Here is a 22947-nt window from a genome sequence, read left to right as displayed (position 1 = left end):
AAAGAATTGTTAGCTAACTAAACACACAAGAATTGACATCTCTCTTGCATAATATTTTGTTTTAGTTCATTTTTGCTTGTTGAACGATCTGGTTAGCTACATTATTATGATTCACATATAGCTAGCTGATAGTTATGAAGTAAAACTGTTGCTTAGTGTGTATCTTGCTTAGTCTCTATTGCCATTGTCCTGGCTGGAAGAAGGTTCAGTGAATGGGTAAATCCATAGTAAGTCAATAGGGCTAACTGGCTAGCTTGCTAGCCATGAAGAATTGGTAGCTACCTTGCATAACATTAGTTCTAGGTCATTTGTGCCTGTTTAACTAGCTGGCTAGCTAGATTATTACGATTCACATATCCAGATGATAATTATGAAGTAAAATGTTTGCTTTGTGTATATCTTAGAGGAAGGTTCAGTGAATGGGGAGGTGAAGCGTGAGGTAATGCCACAGAACAATGTGACATATTTCACCAGATGTATAATTGTGAAGCATCCGCTTGGCGTTTCCATTCACTACGAAGCCCAGTGGTTGGCAGTGGGAGAAGATGGAACAAGATGGATTTTGACCGACATTCTGCAAAATTTCTCATTGATGAAACATTTGATGTCAAAACAGTTTGCTGTTCCCAAAACTACAATCTCTTACGAACAGAGTGGACTACGTTCTGTAGACTTTACTCTTTTCCAAAGTTGAAAAAAATGTTGTTTTAGAAGTGCAAAGGTGAATTGAATTATTGCACACGTGCACTTCACAGAGTAGGCGTTCCCTAATGGATATATGCAAATAAATGCTAGAAAGCGCCAATAGGATCTCGCTAGCTTGTGCTTGGCTCTACCCACTATGACTCATTTGCTCATTTGAAAGGACGGGCTGTGGTCTATCTTGGTTCAGTTGAAAAATCTTTGATAATACAGTGCGAGTGCTTCTCAAATGTATTGTTTTATGCATGCTTCACACTCTCGTCCTCACAAGAACTACTCAAGAGAACGTGGTCGGAGTATCATCGGCGCATGAGAGTGTGGAGCACGGAAGTAAGCACATTGAGAAACACCCAGTGTATGTGGCTGATTAGCCAGCCTGGTCTCATAAACTAGATGTAACATATAAAACGTAAAGCCAGGACACTTATATTAGTATATGTTACGTTTGGTATGGTTCCATAAGGTAGAAGATTACTTAAGATTACTTATGCCTAGCAAACCAACGGTTGTGTGTTCGAAACTCATCACGGACAACTTTAGCATTTTAGATAATTAGCAACTTCTTAAAACTTTTTTTTTTTAGCTACATGGCATGTTAGCTAACCCTAACATAACGCTTTAACATTGACCGCTAGCCTAGCTCATGCTTGCCATCTAGCTAAAAATTACCATTAGACACCTAGCTAACGTTAGCCACAACAAATAGGAATTCCTAACATATGTTTAGCAAATGTGTAACATATTGTACGATTTGAAATTAGTAAAATGCCATAATAATTCTAATTCGTAACATATCATATGAAAATGGATGATGGACATCCACAATTAATATCATACTAATTTGCCTGCCCTGGATCTACGTTTAATATGTAACGTCTACCCCTGAGTCCAGGTTGGTCTGGCTGGTGAGATTAATGTATTTGGATTCCTTGTCTGGCTCCATGATGCCTTGCTCTCTCAGAAAGACCACGGGAGCTTCGAGCCTGGCGGTCTCACAGCAAGCCAACCAAACCAGCATGGATATCTATCACGTGTCCAGGCATCCAAATACCCACAAATAGGAAAAGCTATATTATACACTATGAAAAATAAATCAACAGCAATTTAACTTTGACGTCAGCTAAATGAACTTGCACTACTGTCATTGAGTTACATATAGCGATATGTGATTGAAGAGTTATAACACGAAACCTCGAAGCAGCAGTGTGAAAATCTAACAAACTAAAAAGAAGCGCACAGCAGAACAGAGCAGAGCGCAGGAGCTGTTGTTTATAACAAAGGAAGGCAGCGTGCTTCATGACCACTGAGGTATGGGTCTAGGTAACCAATACAGGAAGAAGAATGGAGAAGAACACCAAACAAAGGACAGCTATGGTTTCTCTCCCAAATCAACAAAACAAACAAACCAATGAGCAAAACATTGGATGCAGCAACAGGAGACACGTTTTGCGATCCCCAGAGACAGCAATAATACCAAAAAGGCATTCTCATTTCCACAACGTCTAGTTTGTTTTTATGTTATTAATGTGTTAATACAACCAAATGCATGAAGTATGTACTTGTCTTTATGGTCAACGACAATGTTTTGTTCTGGCTGTCAAATCTAAAACAATAATAACTACTAGCGTAACAAAGAAAAACAACTCAACGCGTCAAAATCAACTTTAACAATGTAACCCATCATCAATACTGTCTGTAACAATGTATCACACTCACCACCTGAAACGAATCTGCTCAGAGCGAATCTTGACATATATTGACTTGTGTGCTTGATGGTAATGTTTTTCATATCATGAAACGGTTGTCCTCTTTCTAGTGTGCTTGTGTAATGGTCAAGGAGTGATGTTGTCAGGTATCCAGCAGCAGCGATCACTAAAGCTTTCCTTTTCCTCCGTCCGTCTTTGTTGTTGTCTTTGTGTTCGTGGTAGCCTCGTCTAACGTCACTGCTGGGACAGACCCATATTATGACAGACAGCTACAGCGACCAATAAGGGGAGGCTGCGGCTGAGGTGGAGAAACACCCGGATGTGTAAATAAATACAGGGAAATATTATCATACTGATCACGACATGATCCACACAAGGTTACATGCCTTATTATACGTGCAGGTGAGGCTGTTAATAGAATATAATATGTTGCCTAAAAAAGAACATGGGTTTATATTCTGTAGGTCCCTTAGACCAACTGGTTAGGGGAAATACAATTTAATTCCTTCCTATAAAATATTAATATGGGCTTATTTGTTCTGTCTCCTATATGTGAACAAACACAGGCACAAGGTTGATATTTCATGATAGCATTTCTGACCAAATCAATTTCTAAATGAGATCTTCAGCTAATAGTATGGGGGGAGGGGTCAATGCATCCATATTACTGCTGACCTGTTGCACCCAATGCAACCTCTTTGATTATTATTTGACCCTGCTTGTCATCTATAAACACCTTGAAGAACGATCTGGCCTTAATGACAATGTACTCTTATAATGTCCACCCGGCACAGCCAGAAGAGGACTGGCTACCCCTCAGAGCCTGGTTCCTCTCTAGTTTCTTCCTAGGTTCCTGCCTTTCTGGGGAGTGTTTCCTAGCCACAATGCTTCTAGTTCTGCATTGCTTGCTGTTTTGGGGGTTTTAGGCTGGGTTTCTGTATAAGCACTTTGTGACTTCTGCTGATGTAAAAAGGGCTTTATAAATACATCTGATTTTGATTGAGAAATACATTTTTAAAATCCACTGACAGCATAGCCTACAAGTGGCAGTAAATTATTTAATCGATTGCTTTCGGATTCCAATCTTTAAAACAAATCCTGTCCGCAGCTCTCACTGGCTATGCGTCACCTTGGAACATCTGTCAGCCTGGGATATATCTTATACTGTAAATAATAACTGAGTCAGTATGGGATGTCTAAAACCAGCCCTTCTCTATGCGCACAAATCTCATTATCTCACATTACATTGCCCGGATTAAAATAAAAAACATTTAGATATTAGGCTACGACCCAATTCCCTATAGACCTGTCTGCCTAGACATTGTTCATGACGTTCTCTCGTCACTGCATCCGATAGAACAGACCACGAACTATTCATGACTGTTAATGCAATATTAGTCTACAGGCGGGAAAGCATCTATAGGCAGTGTGTCATCGAATTAATGGAATAACTTGCAATAATAACAACAACAAAAAGTCCGGTTTTGTTATGATGATGGCAACAACGGGGAAAACATCAATGAACCTATAGGAGGGAAGAAGCGTCGAGCTAGCCTGATGATGTCATGTGTTTTGTATCCTGCGTCGGGTTTTAGTAATGCTCTGTGCTACATCTCATGTCATTAGCCCACTGCAAGTTAGGACGGTGAGCCGATATTGACCGTGATAATCATTTTACTGGATCCTGACATTGGATCATATAGACGACTGATTGTATTGTCATTTTATCGTTATCCTCCAGCTGAGCAACATCAATGGGATATCAGTCAATGTGACCTTTGAAAGCGAGTGGGAATACGAAATAAATTCAATGTGGTTATTATAGCCTACTTATAACTAGGTTATAACAAATTATAACCAAAGGGCTAGTTATAGCCTATGGACATGTCCAAGTTTAAACTCTCCAGAACTAAAAAAAAATGTATCCGTAATCATTGTATTGATTGAAGCAGAACCATTATACACAGATACTTACACAAAACAATGTTTTATTCCCCTTTGAACGTAGGAGGCGGAGGTAATAATTACTCCGCTGAAGCTAGATGTCGCATTCACAACACAGATCTTGGTCTGTGCCCGGGCTGCCACGGCCCCAAGACGGAGACGTCACCTCACTGTGTTTCACTCATGTTTCCATTCGGCCCCGCGGTGCAGGTAACTAACTCAATACCCGACTGTGCAGGTAACTCAATAATAAAGGAGATACTGTTGGCCTAGTCTGATCTGGCTAAAAGTCTACGGCTGAACAGCAGCATGCGGGTCCGGGTTCCACACAAACAAACTCCGTCCTATCTGTACATCCTTTTAGGCTTCAACACGGTCGGCTCGGGTCTTTCTCCAGTCTGAGCAAATCATTGCAGATTCCGACTGAGCCTCAAGTGATTCAATCCATGCACAAATAACACAGCGGACTGGGGCAGTTAAAGGAGAGATGAAGAGTAGCCTTGTCTAGGCTGGTTCCTGCTATCCAGTAGGTTGCCTACACTGTCGGAACAACACGTTTAAAGTCCCAAATGAAAAACTGTGCAGCTTAATTAGCGGGCTTGGTTTTCTGGATGATGTTAATTGCCATGTCGCTAGGTCACCGCCGGCGTCAGCTGGGCAGGAGGCTATCCCGTCCCTTCTGCAGCTTGTCCAATATATGGAATGGAATTCAAATCCGTGTCGTGTTATTTGTTCTCGGCGAGGTTTAGCACGAGAGATGAAATAATGACTCCAGCCACGATTCTTCAGTATATTCTAGGATAAATTCTTGCAATTGGATGAGTTGTGTTTTTTGTGTGATGATAGTTGTTTTCCCAAATGAATCATTACATTCGAATTTGTTCCAAAGAGTCTGAATAAAATCATATTGCCCTCCTCTCCAATGACTCAGGACCAATTAAAATCGGAACAACCTTCCAACAACCAATTGCTTTACGGGAGGGTGCGGTCTCAGATGTGATCGAGGGCCAATAGCTGGAGGTCTGCAGGCTTTTAGTGATGCGCGCCCCCGAGGAAGACACGTGCCAAAAATATCAACAATGTCCATTTTATTTATTGATCTGACGTAGTTAAACATGACGTAATCTTTTTGTCGTATATATGTTGACAGTAGTCTCAGCTGTTGATTCAAGTACTCTTCAGATTCATATTGAAAGTAGGCCTATGGACAGGATAGGCTTACAACATTCACTTAATGTAGCTTAATGATACAATATATAATATGCAACAACTTATTCCCTAAATATTGTTAGTTAATAGACTATGATAAGCATGTAGCCTATGAAATGGTAGGCTGTCAAGTTATTAAGGAAACTAGAATAATTAGTTACACTACAGCGCCCCCTTCAGGACATGGCACAGATTACACCCTGTTTCTTTATTGTTATAAGACTTGATTATATATTTTATAAACATAAACAAAACATACAAAACGAGAACATCATACAAACAACTACATCACCCGTGGCCAGACCCACTAGCAGAACCACAACGTTGTTTCCCTATAACACACACAGGACATTAGAGTCATCTGTTCTTATTAAACATTTATTTCTAGAATTACAATCTTGCACTTATTTTGTCCATGTTGTGATTGTGTAAAGAGGGGCCCAATGAGGCTCCTTCCCAACTGGCACATTATTAGCTGTTAGTGTGAAGTTGGCTGGATGTCCTTTGGGTGGTGGACCATTCTTGATACACACAGGAAACTGTTGAGTGTGAAAAACCCAGCAGTGTTGCAGTTCTTGACACAAACCGGTGCACCTGGCACATACTACCATAAAGTACTGAACAAACACGTCGCTACATTGGATCCCTGGTATAATACTGTACACATGGCTACATTGGATCCCTGGTATAATACTGTACACATGGCTACATTGGATCCCTGGTATAATACTGTACACATGGCTACATTGGATCCCTGGTATAATACTGTACACATGGCTACATTGGATCACTGGTATTGTACACATGGCTACATTGGATCCCTGTTATTGTACACATGGCTACATTGGATCCCTGTTATTGTACACATGGCTACATTGGATCCCTGTTATTGTACACATGGCTACATTGGATCCCTGTTATTGTACACATGGCTACATTGTTCCCTGTTATTGTACACATGGCTACATTGGTTCCTGTTATTGTACACATGGCTACATTGGATCCCTGTTATTGTACACATGGCTAGATTGGATCCCTGTTATAATACTGTACACATGGCAATTTAAAGAATTTACAAATAAAATGACAGTTGAGATCGCTGGTTGATCTTCCATTATGGCTGAATGAGAGGTGGAGCCACCTGGATTAAAACAAGTAATATTCTCTACCTCACACATCCAGTGGAGTCTTCACATCGCCACAGAGCACTCAGCTGTCTGTAGTCAAGGAAATCACTCTGCTGCCATGGAAACCATCTGCCCTCTGCTGCCACGGCAACCATCTGCCCTCTAACAGGACAACGATTTTAAACTTTGCTCCTCTCGGGCCGGCCCTTCCCTCCTCTCCGCCTTCTTCCCGTTTGCTCTGCTGAGAGCTGCTATCCCCTCCTCTTCTTCTGAGAGCTGCTATCCCCTCCTCTTCTTCTGAGAGCTGCTATCCCCTCTTCTTCTGAGAGCTGCTATCTCCTCCTCTTCTTCTGAGAGCTGCTATCACCTCCTCCTCTTCTGAGAGCTGCTATCCCCCCCTCTTCTTCTGAGAGTTGCTATCCCCTCCTCTTCTTCTGAGAGCTGCTATCTCCTCCTCTTCTTCTGAGAGGTGCTATCCCCTCCTCTTCTTCTGAGAGCTGCTATCCCCCCTCCTCTTCTTCTGAGAGCTGCTATCTCCTCCTCTTCTTCTGAGAGTTGCTATCCCCTCCTCTTCTTCTGAGAGCTGCTATCCCCTCCTCTTCTGAGAGCTGCTATCTCCTCCTCTTCTTCTGAGAGTTGCTATCCCCTCCTCTTCTGAGAGTTGCTATCCCCTCCTCTTCTTCTGAGAGCTGCTATCCCCTCCTCTTCTGAGAGTTGCTATCCCCTCCTCTTCTTCTGAGAGCTGCTATCCCCTCCTCTTCTGAGAGCTGCTATCACCTCCTCCTCTTCTGAGAGCTGCTATCCCCCCTCTCCTCTTCTGCTGAGAGCTGGTGGAGTTCCCGGTCATCTTGCCAACCAAGAGCCTTGAATGAAGCGGGGGCGGCGGGGGGGGGGGGGCGCGGGGAAGGGTGAGATTTCACAACTCACACACATGCAGTTAAATCGACATGAAGACAGACAGACATGCCGTAGCGTTGTGTTCATCTGTCAACCAAGAAAGCCTGCCCTACACAATCTGCCGAGAAGAGGCCAGGGCTGTTTAGTGAATAGTAATGTCATAGTAGTTAAGGAGGAACATGCTCCATTCAACCACTGCATTAGTGAAGATCTCAGGTAGTAATGAAGGATTTAACACGGAGCCTCGTTTTACTCCGACTCAAATGGCTTGTTCTGATCATGTTGTGTAAGATCCAACAGTCTCATTCTAGCCTGCATCCCGAATGGCCCCCTATTGCCTATAGAGGGAACAGGGCCCCCTATTGCCTATAGAGGGAACAGGGCCCCCTATTGCCTATAGAGGGAGCAGGGCCCCCTAGTGCACTATAGAGGGAACAGGGCCCCCTAGTGCACTATAGAGGGAACAGGGCCCCCTATTGCCTATAGAGGGAGCAGGGCCCCCTAGTGCGCTATAGAGGGAACAGGGTCCCCCTATTGCCTATAGAGGGAGCAGGGCCCCCTAGTGCGCTATAGAGGAAACAGGGCCCCCTAGTGCCCTATAGAGGGAACAGGGCCCCCTAGTGCACTATAGAGGGAACAGGGTCCCCCTAGTGCACTATAGAGGGAACAGGGCCCCCCTAGTGCGCTATAGAGGGAACAGGGTCCCCCTAGTGCACTATAGAGGGAACAGGGCCCCCTAGTGCACTATAGAGGGAACAGGGCCCCCTATTGCCTATAGAGGAAACAGGGTCCCCCTAGTGCACTATAGAGGGAACAGGGTCCCCCTAGTGCACTATAGAGGGAACAGGGTCCCCCTAGTGCACTATAGAGGGAACAGGGTCCCCCTAGTGCGCTATATAGGGAACAGGGCCCCCCTAGTGCGCTATAGAGGGAACAGGGCCCCCTAGTGCGCTATAGAAGGAACAGGGCCCCCTAGTGCGCTATAGAGGGAACAGGGCCCCCCTAGTGCGCTATAGAGGGAACAGGGCCCCCCTAGTGCGCTATAGAGGGAACAGGGCCCCCTAGTGCACTATAGAGGGAACAGGGCCCCCTAGTGCGCTATAGAGGGAACAGGGCCCCCTAGTGCACTATAGACGGAATAGAGTGCCATTTGGGACACGGTGGGACTTTATGACAAACAGAGATTTAATTATGCTTGTTTCCAAAGGAAAAAAGATCCCCAGAGACGTGGAATAGGACACAGGGTATTTATTTTCCAGGTTTACATGTCATGGCAGATGTAAAATAACAGATTGGTATCATCATCATCAGCAGAAAAGCTTTGTTCAACTCCTTCAACATGACAGATAGCCAGACCACGAAGGCTTGGTTTCAACCTCCATATACACTGAGTGTACAGAACACTTGCTCTTACCATGACAGGGGAATCCAGGTGAAAGCTATGATCCCTTATTGATGTCACCTGTTAAATCCACTTCTATCAGTGTAGATGAAGGGGAGGAGTCTGGTTAAAGAAGGATTTTTAAGCCTTGAGACATTTGAGACATGGATTGTGTGTGTGTGCCATTCAGATGGTGAATGGGGCAAGACCAATAGATTTAAGTGTCTTTGAACGGGGTATGGTAGTAGGTGCCATGCGCACCGGTTTGTGTCAAGAACTGCAAAGCTGCTGGGTTTTTCACACTCAACAGTTTCCCATGTATATAAGGAATGGCCCACCACCCAAAGGACATCCAGACAACTTGACACAACTGTCAAGTTGCCAGTATCCCTGTGGAACGCTTTGGACACCTTGTAGAGTCAACATGGACCAGTATCCCTGTGGAAAGCTTTGGACACCTTATAGAGTCAACATGGGCCAGTATCCCTGTGGAAAGCTTTGGACACCTTGTAGAGTCCACATGGGCCAGCATCCCTGTGGAAAGCTTTGGACACCTTGTAGAGTCCACATGGGCCAGTATCCCTGTGGAACGCTTTGGACACCTTGTAGAGTCAACATGGGCCAGCATCCCTGTGGAACGCTTTGGACACCTTGTAGAGTCAACATGGACCAGCATCCCTGTAGAACGCTTTGGACACCTTGTAGAGTCCACATGGACCAGCATCCCTGTGGAACGCTTTGGACACCTTGTAGAGTCAACATGGGCCAGCATCCCTGTGGAACGCTTTGGACACCTTGTAGAGTCAACATGGACCAGCATCCCTGTGGAACTCTTTGGACACCTTGTAGAGTCAACATGGGCCAGCATCCCTGTGGAACGCTTTGGACACCTTGTAGAGTCAACATGGACCAGCATCCCTGTGGAACGCTTTGGACACCTTGTAGAGTCCACATGGGCCAGTATCCCTGTGGAACGCTTTGGACACCTTGTAGAGTCAACATGGGCCAGCATCCCTGTGGAACTCTTTGGACACCTTGTAGAGTCAACATGGGCCAGCATCCCTGTGGAACGCTTTGGACACCTTGTAGAGTCAACATGGACCAGCATCCCTGTGGAACGCTTTGGACACCTTGTAGAGTCAACATGGACCAGCATCCCTGTGGAACGCTTTGGACACCTTGTAGAGTCCACATGGGCCAGTATCCCTGTGGAACGCTTTGGACACCTTGTAGAGTCAACATGGGCCAGCATCCCTGTGGAACTCTTTGGACACCTTGTAGAGTCAACATGGGCCAGCATCCCTGTGGAACGCTTTGGACACCTTGTAGAGTCAACATGGGCCAGCATCCCTGTGGAACTCTTTGGACACCTTGTAGAGTCAACATGGACCAGCATCCCTGTGGAACTCTTTGGACACCTTGTAGAGTCAACATGGGCCAGCATCCCTGTGGAACTCTTTGGACACCTTGTAGAGTCAACATGGGCCAGCATCCCTGTGGAACGCTTTGGACACCTTGTAGAGTCAACATGGGCCAGCATCCCTGTGGAACGCTTTGGACACCTTGTAGAGTCAACATGGGCCAGCATCCCTGTGGAACGCTTTGGACACCTTGTAGAGTCAACATGGGCCAGTATCCCTGTGGAACGCTTTAGACACCTTGTAGAGTCCACATGGGCCAGCATCCCTGTGGAACGCTTTGGACACCTTGTAGAGTCAACATGGGCCAGCATCCCTGTGGAACGCTTTGGACACCTTGTAGAGTCAACATGGGCCAGCATCCCTGTGGAACGCTTTGGACACCTTGTAGAGTCAACATGGGCCAGCATCCCTGTGGAACGCTTTGGACACCTTGTAGAGACAACATGGGCCAGCATCCCTGTGGAACGCTTTGGACACCTTGTAGAGTCAACATGGGCCAGCATCCCTGTGGAACGCTTTGGACACCTTGTAGAGACAACATGGACCAGCATCCCTGTGGAACGCTTTGGACACCTTGTAGAGACAACATGGGCCAGCATCCCTGTGGAACGCTTTAGACACCTTGTAGAGACAACATGGGCCAGCATCCCTGTGGAACGCTTTAGACACCTTGTAGAGACAACATGGGCCAGCATCCCTGTGGAACGCTTTGGACACCTTGTAGAGACAACATGGGCCAGCATCCCTGTGGAACGCTTTGGACACCTTGTAGAGACAACATGGGCCAGCATCCCTGTGGAACGCTTTAGACACCTTGTAGAGACAACATGGGCCAGCATCCCTGTGGAACGCTTTGGACACCTTGTAGAGACAACATGGGCCAGCATCCCTGTGGAACGCTTTGGACACCTTGTAGAGACAACATGGGCCAGCATCCCTGTGGAACGCTTTGGACACCTTGTAGAGACAACATGGGCCAGCATCCCTGTGGAACGCTTTGGACATCTTGTAGAGTCAACATGGGCCAGCATCCCTGTGGAACTCTTTGGACACCTTGTAGAGTCAACATGGGCCAGCATCCCTGTGGAACGCTTTGGACACCTCGTAGAGTCCATACTCCAAAGAATGCACAAGGCTGAACTGAGGGAAAACAGGGCTTCAACTCAATATTAGGACGGTTTTCCTAATGTTTTGTACACTCTGTGTATAATCTGGTTTAGCTACTAACAGAAACCTCAAAAACACAAAACAACCCAAATAACAAAACTTGATCTTTGTGGGGGGTTTTCTTGTTGCTTGAAAGTGAAATTGACAATTAAAAGGTTTTCTACTGATCAAAACAGAGGAGTATTTCAATTTATGGCAACAAGTCTTACGTTCCCACCAGTGTAACGGGGTGCCAAAATGGATAGGGCTACATTTAAATGTTTCTTACAGAAGAAATACGAAAAGCATATTTATTAGCATGGTAGCAATTGAAATGAATCAGTGGAGCTTAAGGGAAAATCACCAGAACAAAGTTCACCTGACAAGACAGAATCTAAACATCACACTGTTGGTTTTATGCTCTTATTTATTTATACTCTTATTTTCTGTACTTTTCACCCCATTTGTTGATCACGAAATCTGAAAATACTCTGGATACATTCAGTAACATGTTAATAAGAATATTCCTGGAAAACGAGGGGTAGATGAAACATAAGACAAAACGATTACAAGGGTCTGAGTGAGAAGACTACCTGGGGTGTCTCCAAGTGGACACACCTCTCCTCAGTTCACAGTCCATAAGACAAAACGATTACAAGGGTCTGAGTGAGAAGACTACCTGGGGTGTCTCCAAATGGACACACCTCTCCACAGTTCACAGTCCATAAGACAAAACGATTACAAGGGTCTGAGTGAGAAGACTACCTGGGGTGTCTCCAAATGGACACACCTCTCCACAGTTCACAGCTCATAAGACATCTCAATGCACTTTTATGACTCAACAAACAGTCTTCAACTATCAATTGTTTTTCCTCTCCCAGCTGTGAGGAACTAGAGGACACTTGTAGTTGTTTCATCTTGGAACACAACCCTGCATCCCCACCGTCACACAATGACTGTTGTTGTTTCACCCAGTCCAGAAACGGTCCATTATGAATCTCAACCTGGGTCAGGTGGGCTTGAACTGAAAGACTGTTTTTTTAACCATGTCATCTTGTAGCTGTACATCAAACAACAGTGATCATAAACATGGACACTATGATATGGAAATATCAAGTCCACATTTGGACTCAACGGGTGTTTGGTTTGCTTGTAGGACATCAAAGCGGTATTCATTATAATCCTCAACATGTCATCTTTCAAAATACATGAGACACCTCTTAATTTACAGCTTTAACCTCAATCAGACGACAGAAAGTTGCCCAATTACCTGGAGAGATGGGGGCAACTAACTTGTTGTTGAGTGCGGTGTTCATGTTCAGAACGGCTGTCAATCAAAACAGAGCTGTGAAGCCTCTGATATGACTATAATGTGACCTAGACAGTCACTGCGTTCCAACTTAAGTGCCCAAATCTGCCGTTTCAGCTTGTATACAGATGAGTGTAAAAGGGCTATACTATACAAGAGTAATATTCGATAGAAACATTACAATAAAAAAAAAACATTTCTAAAATAAAATAAAACGATTTCAGTCCTCATCACAGAATCAAAGCTTAAGCAACATATCTAATATAAAATCCCATCATCCTCAGCGAGACGAAGTGCATTTATTCGCAGAATATACTGTGATCCCAACGACCCCCACTAATCACAGAATATACTGCGATCCCAACGACCCCCACTAAACACAGAATATACTGCGATCCCAACGACGCCAAGGACCCCCACTAAACACAGAATATACTGCGATCCCAACGACGCCAAGGACCCCCACTAAACACAGAATACACTGCAATCCCAAGGACCCCCACTAAACACAGAATATACTGTGACCCCAAGGACCCCCACTAAACACAGAATATACTGTGATCCCAACGACCCCCACTAAACACAGAATATACTGTGATCCCAACGACCCCCACTAAACACAGAATATACTGTGACCCCAAGGACCCCCACTAAACACAATATACTGTGATCCCAAAGACCCCACTAAACACAGAATATACTGTGACCCCAAGGACCCCCACTAAACACAGAATATACTGTGATCCCAACGACCCCCACTAAACACAGAATATACTGTGATCCCAACGACCCCCACTAAACACAGAATATACTGTGACCCCAAGGACCCCCACTAAACACAATATACTGTGATCCCAAAGACCCCCACTAAACACAGAATATACTGTGACCCCAAGGACCCCCACTAAACACAGAATATACTGTGATCCCAACGACCCCCTCTAAACACAGAATATACTGCGATCCCAACGACCCCCACTAAACACAGAATATACTGCGATCCCAACGACCCCCACTAAACACAGAATATACTGTGACCCCAAGGACCCCCACTAAACACAATATACTGTGATCCCAACGACCCCCTCTAAACACAGAATATACTGCGATCCCAACGACCCCCACTAAACACAGAATATACTGCGATCCCAACGACCCCCACTAAACACAGAATACACTGCGATCCCAACGACCCCCACTAAACACAGAATATACTGTGATCCCAACGACCCCAAGGACCCCCACTAAACACAGAATATACTGCGATCCCAACGACCCCCACTAAACACAGAATATACTGCGATCCCAACGACCCCAGTAAACACAGAATATACTGCGATCCCAACGACCCCAAGGACCCCCACTAAACACAGAATATACTGTGATCCCAAAGACCCCCACTAAACACAGAATATACTGTGATCCCAAAGACCCCCACTAAACACAGAATATACTGTGATCCCAACGACCCCCACTAAACACAGAATATACTGCGATCCCAACGACCCCCACTAAACACAGAATATACTGTGACCCCAAGGACCCCCACTAAACACAGAATATACTGTGATCCCAACGACCCCCACTAATCACAGAATATACTGCGATCCCAACGACCCCCACTAAACACAGAATACACTGTGATCCCAACGACCCCAAGGACCCCCACTAAACACAGAATATACTGCGATCCCAACGACCCCCACTAAACACAGAATACACTGTGATCCCAATGACCCCCACTAAACACAGAATATACTGCGATCCCAACGACCCCCACTAAACACAGAATATACTGCGATCCCAACGACCCCCACTAAACACAGAATACACTGCGATCCCAACGACCCCCACTAAACACAGAATATACTGTGACCCCAACGACCCCCACTAAACACAGAATATACTGTGACCCCAACGACCCCAAGGACCCCCACTAAACACAGAATATACTGCGATCCCAACGACCCCCACTAAACACAGAATATACTGCGATCCCAACGACCCCCACTAAACACAGAATATACTGTGATCCCAACGACCCCCACTAAACACAGAATATACTGTGATCCCAACGACCCCCACTAAACACAGAATATACTGTGATCCCAACGACGCCCACTAAACACAGAATATACTGTGATCCCAACGACCCCAAGGACCCCCACTAAACACAGAATATACTGCGATCCCAACGACCCCCACTAAACACAGAATATACTGTGATCCCAAAGACCCCCACTAAACACAGAATACACTGCGATCCAAACGACGCCAAGGACCCCCACTAAACACAGAATATACTGTGACCCCAAGGACCCCCACTAAACACAGAATATACTGTGATCCCAACGACCCCCACTAAACACAGAATACACTGCGATCCCAACGACCCCCACTAAACACAGAATATACTGTGATCCCAACGACCCCAAGGACCCCCACTAAACACAGAATATACTGCGATCCCAACGACCCCCACTAATCACAGAATATACTGCGATCCCAACGACCCCCACTAAACACAATATACTGTGATCCCAACGACCCCCACTAAACACAGAATATACTGCGATCCCAACGACCCCCACTAAACACTGAATATACTGTGATCCCAACGACCCCCACTAATCACAGAATATACTGCGATCCCAACGACCCCCACTAAACACAGAATACACTGCGATCCCAACGACCCCCACTAAACACAGAATATACTGTGATCCCAACGACCCCCACTAATCACAGAATATACTGCGATCCCAACGACCCCCACTAAACACAGAATATACTGTGATCCCAACGACCCCCACTAAACACAGAATATACTGCGATCCCAACGACCCCCACTAAACACAATATACTGTGATCCCAACGACCCCCACTAATCACAGAATATACTGCGATCCCAACGACCCCCACTAAACACAGAATATACTGCGATCCCAACGACCCCCACTAAACACAAAATATACTGTGATCCCAACGACACCACTAAACACAGAATATACTGTGATCCCAACGACCCCCACTAAACACAGAATATACTGTGATCCCAACGACCCCACTAAACAAAGCTGCACATCAAATGTTGGAGTTCATATAAACCTATGGCCCATGGCATTGTAATGTTATATAAACCTATGGCATTGTAATGTTATATAAACCTATGGCATTGTAATGTTATATAAACCTATGGCATTGTAATGTTATATAAACCTATGGCATTGTAATGTTATATAAACCTATGGCATTGTAATGTTATATAAACCTATGGCATTGTAATGTTATATAAACCTATGGCATTGTAATGTTATATAAACCTATGGCATTGTAATGTTATATAAACCTATGGCATTGTAATGTTATATAAACCTATGGCATTGTAATGTTATATAAACCTATGGCATTGTAATGTTATATAAACCTATGGCATTGTAATGTTATATAAACCTATGGCATTGTAATGTTATATAAACCCAGTCTAATGCCAAGTCACCCAGTCTAATGCCCAGTCTAATGCCACGACACCCAGGTTGAGATGCCAAGTCACCCAGGTTGAGATGCCAAGACACCCAGGTTGAGATGCCAAGACACCCAGGTTGAGATGCCAAGACACCCAGTGACTTGGCATTAGACTGGGTGACTTGGCATTAGACTGGGTGACTTGGCATTAGACTGGGTGACTTGGCATTAGACTGGGTGACTTGGCATTAGACTGGGGGACTTGGCATCTCAAACTGGGTGACTTGGCATTAGACTGGGTGTCTTGGCATTAGACTGGGTGTCTTGGCATTAGACTGGGTGACTTGGCATTAGACTGGGTAACTTGGCATTAGACTGGGTAACTTGGCATTAGACTGGGTAACTTGGCATTAGACTGGGTAACTTGGCATTAGACTGGGTGACCCGGCATCTCAAACTGGGTGACTTGGCATTAGACTGGGTGACTCGGCATTAGACTGGGTGACTCGGCATTAGACTGGGTGACTCGGCATTAGACTGGGTGATTTGGCATTAGACTGGGTGATTTGGCATTAGACTGGGTGTCTTGGCATCTCAAACTGGGTGACTTGGCATCTCAAACTGGGTGACTTGGCATCTCAAACTGGGTGACTTGGCATTAGACTGGGTGACTTGGCATTAGACTGGGTGACTTGGCATTAGACTGGGTGACTTGGCATTAGACTGGGTGTCTTGACATTAGACTGGGTGTCGTGGCATCTCAAACTGGGTGACTTGGCATCTCAACCTGGGTGACTTGGCATTAGACTGAGTGACTTGGCATTAGACTGGGTGACTTGGCATTAGACTGGGTGTCGTGGCATCTCAACCTGGGTGACTTGGCATTAGACTGGGTGACTTGGCATTAGACTGGATGACTTGGCATCTCAACCTGGGTGACTTGGCATTAGACTGGGTGACTTGGCATTAGACTGGGTGACTTGGCATTAGACTGGGTGACTTGGCATTAGACTGGATGTCGTGGCATCTCAACCTGGGTGACTTGGCATTAGACTGGGTGACTTGGCATTAGACTGGGTGACTTGGCATCTCAACCTGGGTGACTTGGCATTAGACTGAGTGACTTGGCATTAGACTGGGTGACTTGGCATTAGACTGGGTGTCGTGGCATCTCAACCTGGGTGTCTTGGCATCTCAACCTGGGTGACTTGGCATTAGACTGGGTGACTTGGCATTAGACTGGGTGACTTGGCATTAGACTGGGTGACTTGGCATCTCAACCTGGGTGACTTGGCATTAGACTGGGTGACTTGGCATTAGACTGGGTGACTTGACATCTCACTCTGGGTGACTTGACATCTCAACCTGGGTGACTTGGCATTAGACTGGGTGACTTGGCATTAGACTGGGTGACTTGGCATTAGACTGGGTGACTTGGCAATAAGTGTGATAGATGTCAGCAGTTACCACAGCCAGTTACTGGAGCAGAGATCTGAAACACCACAGCCAGTTACTGGAGCAGAGATCTGAAACACCACAGCCAGTTACTGGAGCAGAGATCTGAAACACCACAGCCAGTTACTGGAGCAGAGATCTGAAACACCACAGCCAGTTACTGGAGCAGAGATCTGTATAGATGTTTGGCCACTCTGTAATGGAGTAGATACTATGGCCAGTGAAATGGCAGTAGAGAGAAGCCTGTGTTCATGGACAATGTTCTCTCCGAGCATCTCAAATAATGACCTGGGGAGCTCAAGCCAAGAGTCACTAACCAGCTTCCCTTGAAATGGTTCTGTAACTGATATAAGTGTGAAACGGGTATGAAGAACCTTTCAACGTAACCAGGTGACCAGTGGCCGAGTTAACTATGGCCGCTGTAATGGTATCAGAGAGAAGCTGGCGTATAGATCTAGCGAGATGCAGACATCTTGTGTTACTGGTAATGCCTCGTGTTAATTGTCCTTGGTATTTGTTCCCGTAGTCGGGGGAAGGAGGGCGCAGCAGACGAGCCTAACTTCTGTTGTTACGTCGCGCTCTCACTAAACCAACGAGTGTTGACATCTTAAACGGGCCACGTACACAAACCTGCAAACGAACGAAACGGATCCAATGTGTAAATATGGTGCTGGGATAATATACATGTAATCTGACTCATGACTCTGTACTCAAGGTTTCTCAGTATAAATGGCTTTTAATTCCATGACAGACTGACCAGGTGAAAGCTATGATCGCTTATTGATCTCACTTGTTAAGTCAACTTCAATCAGTGTAGATGAAGGGGAGGAGTCGGGTTAAAGATGAAGGGGAGGAGACAGGTTAAAGATGAAGGGCAGAGAGCGAGACCGGGCCGTTGGGAGGAGCAGAGAGCGAGACCGGGCCGTTGGGAGGAGCAGAGAGCGAGACCGGGCCGTTGGGAGGAGCAGAGAGCGAGACCGGGCCGTTGGGAGGAGCAGAGAGCGAGACCGGGCCGTTGGGAGGAGCAGAGAGCGAGACCGGGCCGTTGGGAGGAGCAGAGAGCGAGACCGGGCCGTTGGGAGGAGCAGAGAGAGATACCGGGCCGTTGGGAGGAGGAGAGAGCGTTAGGTAGCCTAGTGGTTAAGAGAGTTGGACCAGTAATTGAAAGGTCGCTGTTTGAATCCCAGAGCCGGCGAGGTGGAAAAATCTGCCATTCTGCCCTTGAGCAAGGCAGCTAACCCCCAACAACAACTGTGCCCCGGGCGCCGATGACGTGGAAATCGATTAAGGCAGCCACCTGCACCTCTCTGATTGAGGGGTTAAATGTGGAACACACATTTCGGTTGAATGCATTCAGTTGTCTAACTGACGAGGTATCCCATCCTTATCTGTCTGTCCAGATACTGTAGTATTACCTCAACCTGTCCAGATACTGTAGTATTACCTCAACCTGTCCAGATACTGCAGTATTACCTCAACCTGTCCAGATACTGTAGTATTACCTCAACCTGTCCAGATACTGTGGTATTACCTCAACCTGTCCAGATACTGTAGTATTACCTCAACCTGTCCAGATACTGTAGTATTACCTCAACCTGTCCAGATACTGTAGTATTACCTCAACCTGTCCAGATACTGTAGTATTACCTCAACCTGTCCAGATACTGCAGTATTACCTCAACCTGTCCAGATACTGCGGTATTACCTCAACCTGTCCAGATACTGTGGTATTACCTCAACCTGTCCAGATACTGTAGTATTACCTCAACCTGTCCAGATACTGTAGTATTACCTCAACCTGTCCAGATACTGCAGTATTACCTCAACCTGTCCAGATACTGCGGTATTACCTCAACCTGTCCAGATACTGTGGTATTACCTCAACCTGTCCAGATACTGTAGTATTACCTCAACCTGTCCAGATACTGCAGTATTACCTCAACCTGTCCAGATACTGCAGTATTACCTCAACCTGTCCAGATACTGTAGTATTACCTCAACCTGTCCAGATACTGTGGTATTACCTCAACCTGTCCAGATACTGTGGTATTACCTCAACCTGTCCAGATACTGTAGTATTACCTCAACCTGTCCAGATACTGTGGTATTACCTCAACCTGTCCAGATACTGTGGTATTACCTCAACCTGTCCAGATACTGTGGTATTACCTCAACCTGTCCAGATACTGTGGTATTACCTCAACCTGTCCAGATACTGTAGTATTACCTCAACCTGTCCAGATACTGTGGTATTACCTCAACCTGTCCAGATACTGTAGTATTACCTCAACCTGTCCAGATACTGTGGTATTACCTCAACCTGTCCAGATACTGTAGTATTACCTCAACCTGTCCAGATACTGTAGTATTACCTCAACCTGACCAGATACTGCAGTATTACCTCAACCTGTCCAGATACTGCAGTATTATGTCAACCTGTCCAGATACTGTAGTATTACCTCAACCTGTCCAGATACTGTGGTATTACCTCAACCTGTCCAGATACTGTGGTATTACCTCAACCTGTCCAGATACTGTAGTATTACCCCAACCTGTCCAGATACTGTAGTATTACCTCAACCTGTCCAGATACTGTAGTATTACCTCAACCTGTCCAGATACTGCAGTATTACCTCAACCTGTCCAGATAATGTAGTATTACCTCAACCTGTCCAGATACTGTAGTATTACCTCAACCTGTCCAGATACTGTAGTATTACCTCAACCTGTCCAGATACTGTAGTATTACCTCAACCTGTCCAGATACTGCAGTATTACCTCAACCTGTCCAGATACTGTAGTATTACCTCAACCTGTCCAGATACTGCAGTATTATGTCAATGCATAAGTAAGTTGATCTCATCAATGCGGGTCTTTCTTGGTAGGGTGCCGTCACAACAATCCTGTTCATAACTTCAGATAGAAAGATCTAGAAAGACCATTCACAACGTAAAGCTTTTGAAAACAAACCGACAACTGTGTAGCACCGCTTCAGCTGCGCGGGCCAGGAGTAACAATGAGGACTTAACCATAAACCAAAGACAGTCTGATTGAACAGGTGTCTCCAGAGCCAAATCTGTGTCCCAAATGGCACCCTATTCCCTATATAGTGCACTACTTTAGACCAGAGCCCTATGGCACCCTATTCCCTATATAGTGCACTACTTTAGACCAGAGCCCTATGGAACCCTATATAATGCACTACTTTAGACCAGAGCCCTATGGAACCCTATATAATGCACTACTTTAGACCAGAGCCCTATGGCACCCTATTCCCTATATAGTGCACTACTTTCTAAAAGTAGAACACTATATTAGGGAATAGGGCACCATTTGGGACACAGAACCTCTGTTGATCTTGGCTTAAAACACACAAGACAAGCATCTCCTCAACGAGGGGAGGGAGAGAGAGAGAGAGAGGTTGATTCCTGCCACTGTTCCTGAGCATGGTGTTTGACTGACTAGGGGAGGTAGGAAGTATACAGGAAATGCTGAAGACAGGAGGAACCACAGCACATGACGGAAAGGTGGAGGGAAGGAGTCCAGAGTCTGATCTGTGGAGAGAGGAGAGAGAGGAAGAGAGGAGAAAGAGGAGAGAGAGGGAGAGAGAGGAGAGAGAGAGACAGAGAGAGAGAGGAGAGAGGAAGAGAGGAGAAAGAGAGGAGAAAGAGGAGAGAGAGAAGAGAGAGGAGAGAGAGAGAAGAGAGAGGAGAGAGAGAGAAGAGAGAGGAGAGAGAGAGAGAGAGAGAGAGAGAGAGAGAGAGAGAGAGAGAGAGAGAGAGAGAAGAGGAGAGAGAGGAGAGAGAGAGAGAGAGAGAGAGATGAGAGAGAGAGAGAGAGAGAGAGAGAGAGAGAGAGGAGAGAGAGAGGAGAGAGAGAGAGAGAGAGAGAGGGAGAGAGAGATGAGAAGAGAGAGAGAGAGAGAGAGAGAGAGAGAGAGATGAGAAGAGAGAGAGAGAGAGAGAGAGAGAGAGGAGAGAGAGAGAGGAGAGAGAGAGAGGAGAGAGAGAGAGAGAGAGAGGAGAGAGAGAGGAGAGAGAGAGGAGAGAGAGAGGAGAGAGGAGAGAGGAGAAAGAGAGAGAGGAGAGAGGAGAGAGAGGAGAGAGAGAGAGGAAGGAGAGAGAGGGAGAGAGGGAGAGGAGAGAGAGGGAGAGAGGAGAAAGAAGAGAGAGGAGAGAGAGGGAGAGAGGAGAAAGAGAGAGAGGAGAGAGAGGAAGGAGAGAGGAAAGAGAGAGAGAGAGAGAGAGAGAGAGAGAGAGAGAGAGAGAAAGGAGAGAGATGAGAGAGAGATGAGAAAGAGAGAGAGGAAGGAGAGAGATGAGAGAGAGAGAGGAAGGAGAGAGATGAGAGAGAGGAGAAAGAGAGAGAGAGAGAGAGAGAGAGAGAGGGAGAGAGGAGAGAGGAGAGAGAGGAGAGAGAGGAGAGAGAGGAGAGAGGGAGAGAGGAGAAAGAGAGAGAAGAAAGAGAGAGAGAGGGAGAGAGGAGAAAGAGAGAGAGGAGAGAGAGATGAGAAAGAGAGAGAGAGAGAGAGAGAGGAGAGAGAGGAGAAAGAGAGATGAGAAAGAGAGAGAGAGAGAGAGAGAGGAGAGAGAGGAGAAAGAGAGATGAGAAAGAGAGAGAGAGAGAGAGAGAGAGAGAGAGAGAGAGAGAGAGAGAGAGAGGAGAAAGAACTGTTAAACAGAGAAAGAGATCTGAAGGGAGGCTCTATCCTAAGATCAAATCAAAATTAAATGTTATTTGTCACATGCGCTGAATACAACCTTCCTATGAAATGCTTACTTACAAGTCCTTAACTTTATTTTCTTTAAACTGCATTGTTGGTTAAGAAAATATTTAAAAAATGTAAACAAAATAACTGAGGCTATATACAGGGGGCACCAGTACCGAGTCAGTGTGCGGGTGTACAGGTTATAGGTCATTTGTATATGTAGGTAGGGTGAAGTGACTACATAGATAATAAACAGTAGTACAGGTTAAAGGTCATTACATAGATAATAAACAGTAGTACAGGTTATAGGTCATTTGTATATGTAGGTAGGGTGAAGTGACTACATAGATAATAAACAGTAGTACAGGTTAAAGGTCATTTGTATATGTAGGTAGGGTGAAGTGACTATACATAGATAATAAACAGTAGTACAGGTTAAAGGTCATTTGTATATGTAGGTAGGGGTGAAGTGACTAT

At 45.5% G+C, this 22947-nt stretch overlaps 2 protein-coding genes across 4 annotated transcripts in view; both read right to left on the bottom strand.

Moving 5' to 3' along the window:
• Positions 1-4500, bottom strand: part of LOC135513682 (protein yippee-like 1) — a 69458-nt gene extending 64958 nt beyond the window's left edge. The window contains exon 1 of the mRNA XM_064936543.1: positions 4384-4500. The gene's annotated coding sequence lies outside the window, so the exon portion shown is untranslated. The remainder of the gene's footprint in view (positions 1-4383) is intronic.
• Positions 4501-8818: 4318 nt separating this feature from the next.
• Positions 8819-22947, bottom strand: part of LOC135513681 (mitogen-activated protein kinase 1-like) — an 83072-nt gene continuing 68943 nt past the window's right edge. For 2 of the 3 annotated variants that reach the window (XM_064936541.1, XM_064936540.1), the window contains exon 2: positions 8819-21316. In XM_064936541.1, coding sequence (XP_064792613.1) covers positions 9340-11502 — 2163 coding nt within the window. In that variant the 5' untranslated portion in view covers positions 11503-21316 and the 3' untranslated portion in view covers positions 8819-9339. The remainder of the gene's footprint in view (positions 21317-22947) is intronic. The other variant, XM_064936542.1, reaches the window with a different exon arrangement.

This window comes from Oncorhynchus masou, chromosome 25 (assembly GCF_036934945.1).
Source record: "Oncorhynchus masou masou isolate Uvic2021 chromosome 25, UVic_Omas_1.1, whole genome shotgun sequence".
NCBI lineage: Eukaryota > Metazoa > Chordata > Actinopteri > Salmoniformes > Salmonidae > Oncorhynchus > Oncorhynchus masou.
The sequence above is the reverse complement of the archived record's forward strand: the minus strand, read 5'-3'. Positions and strand labels throughout refer to the sequence as shown.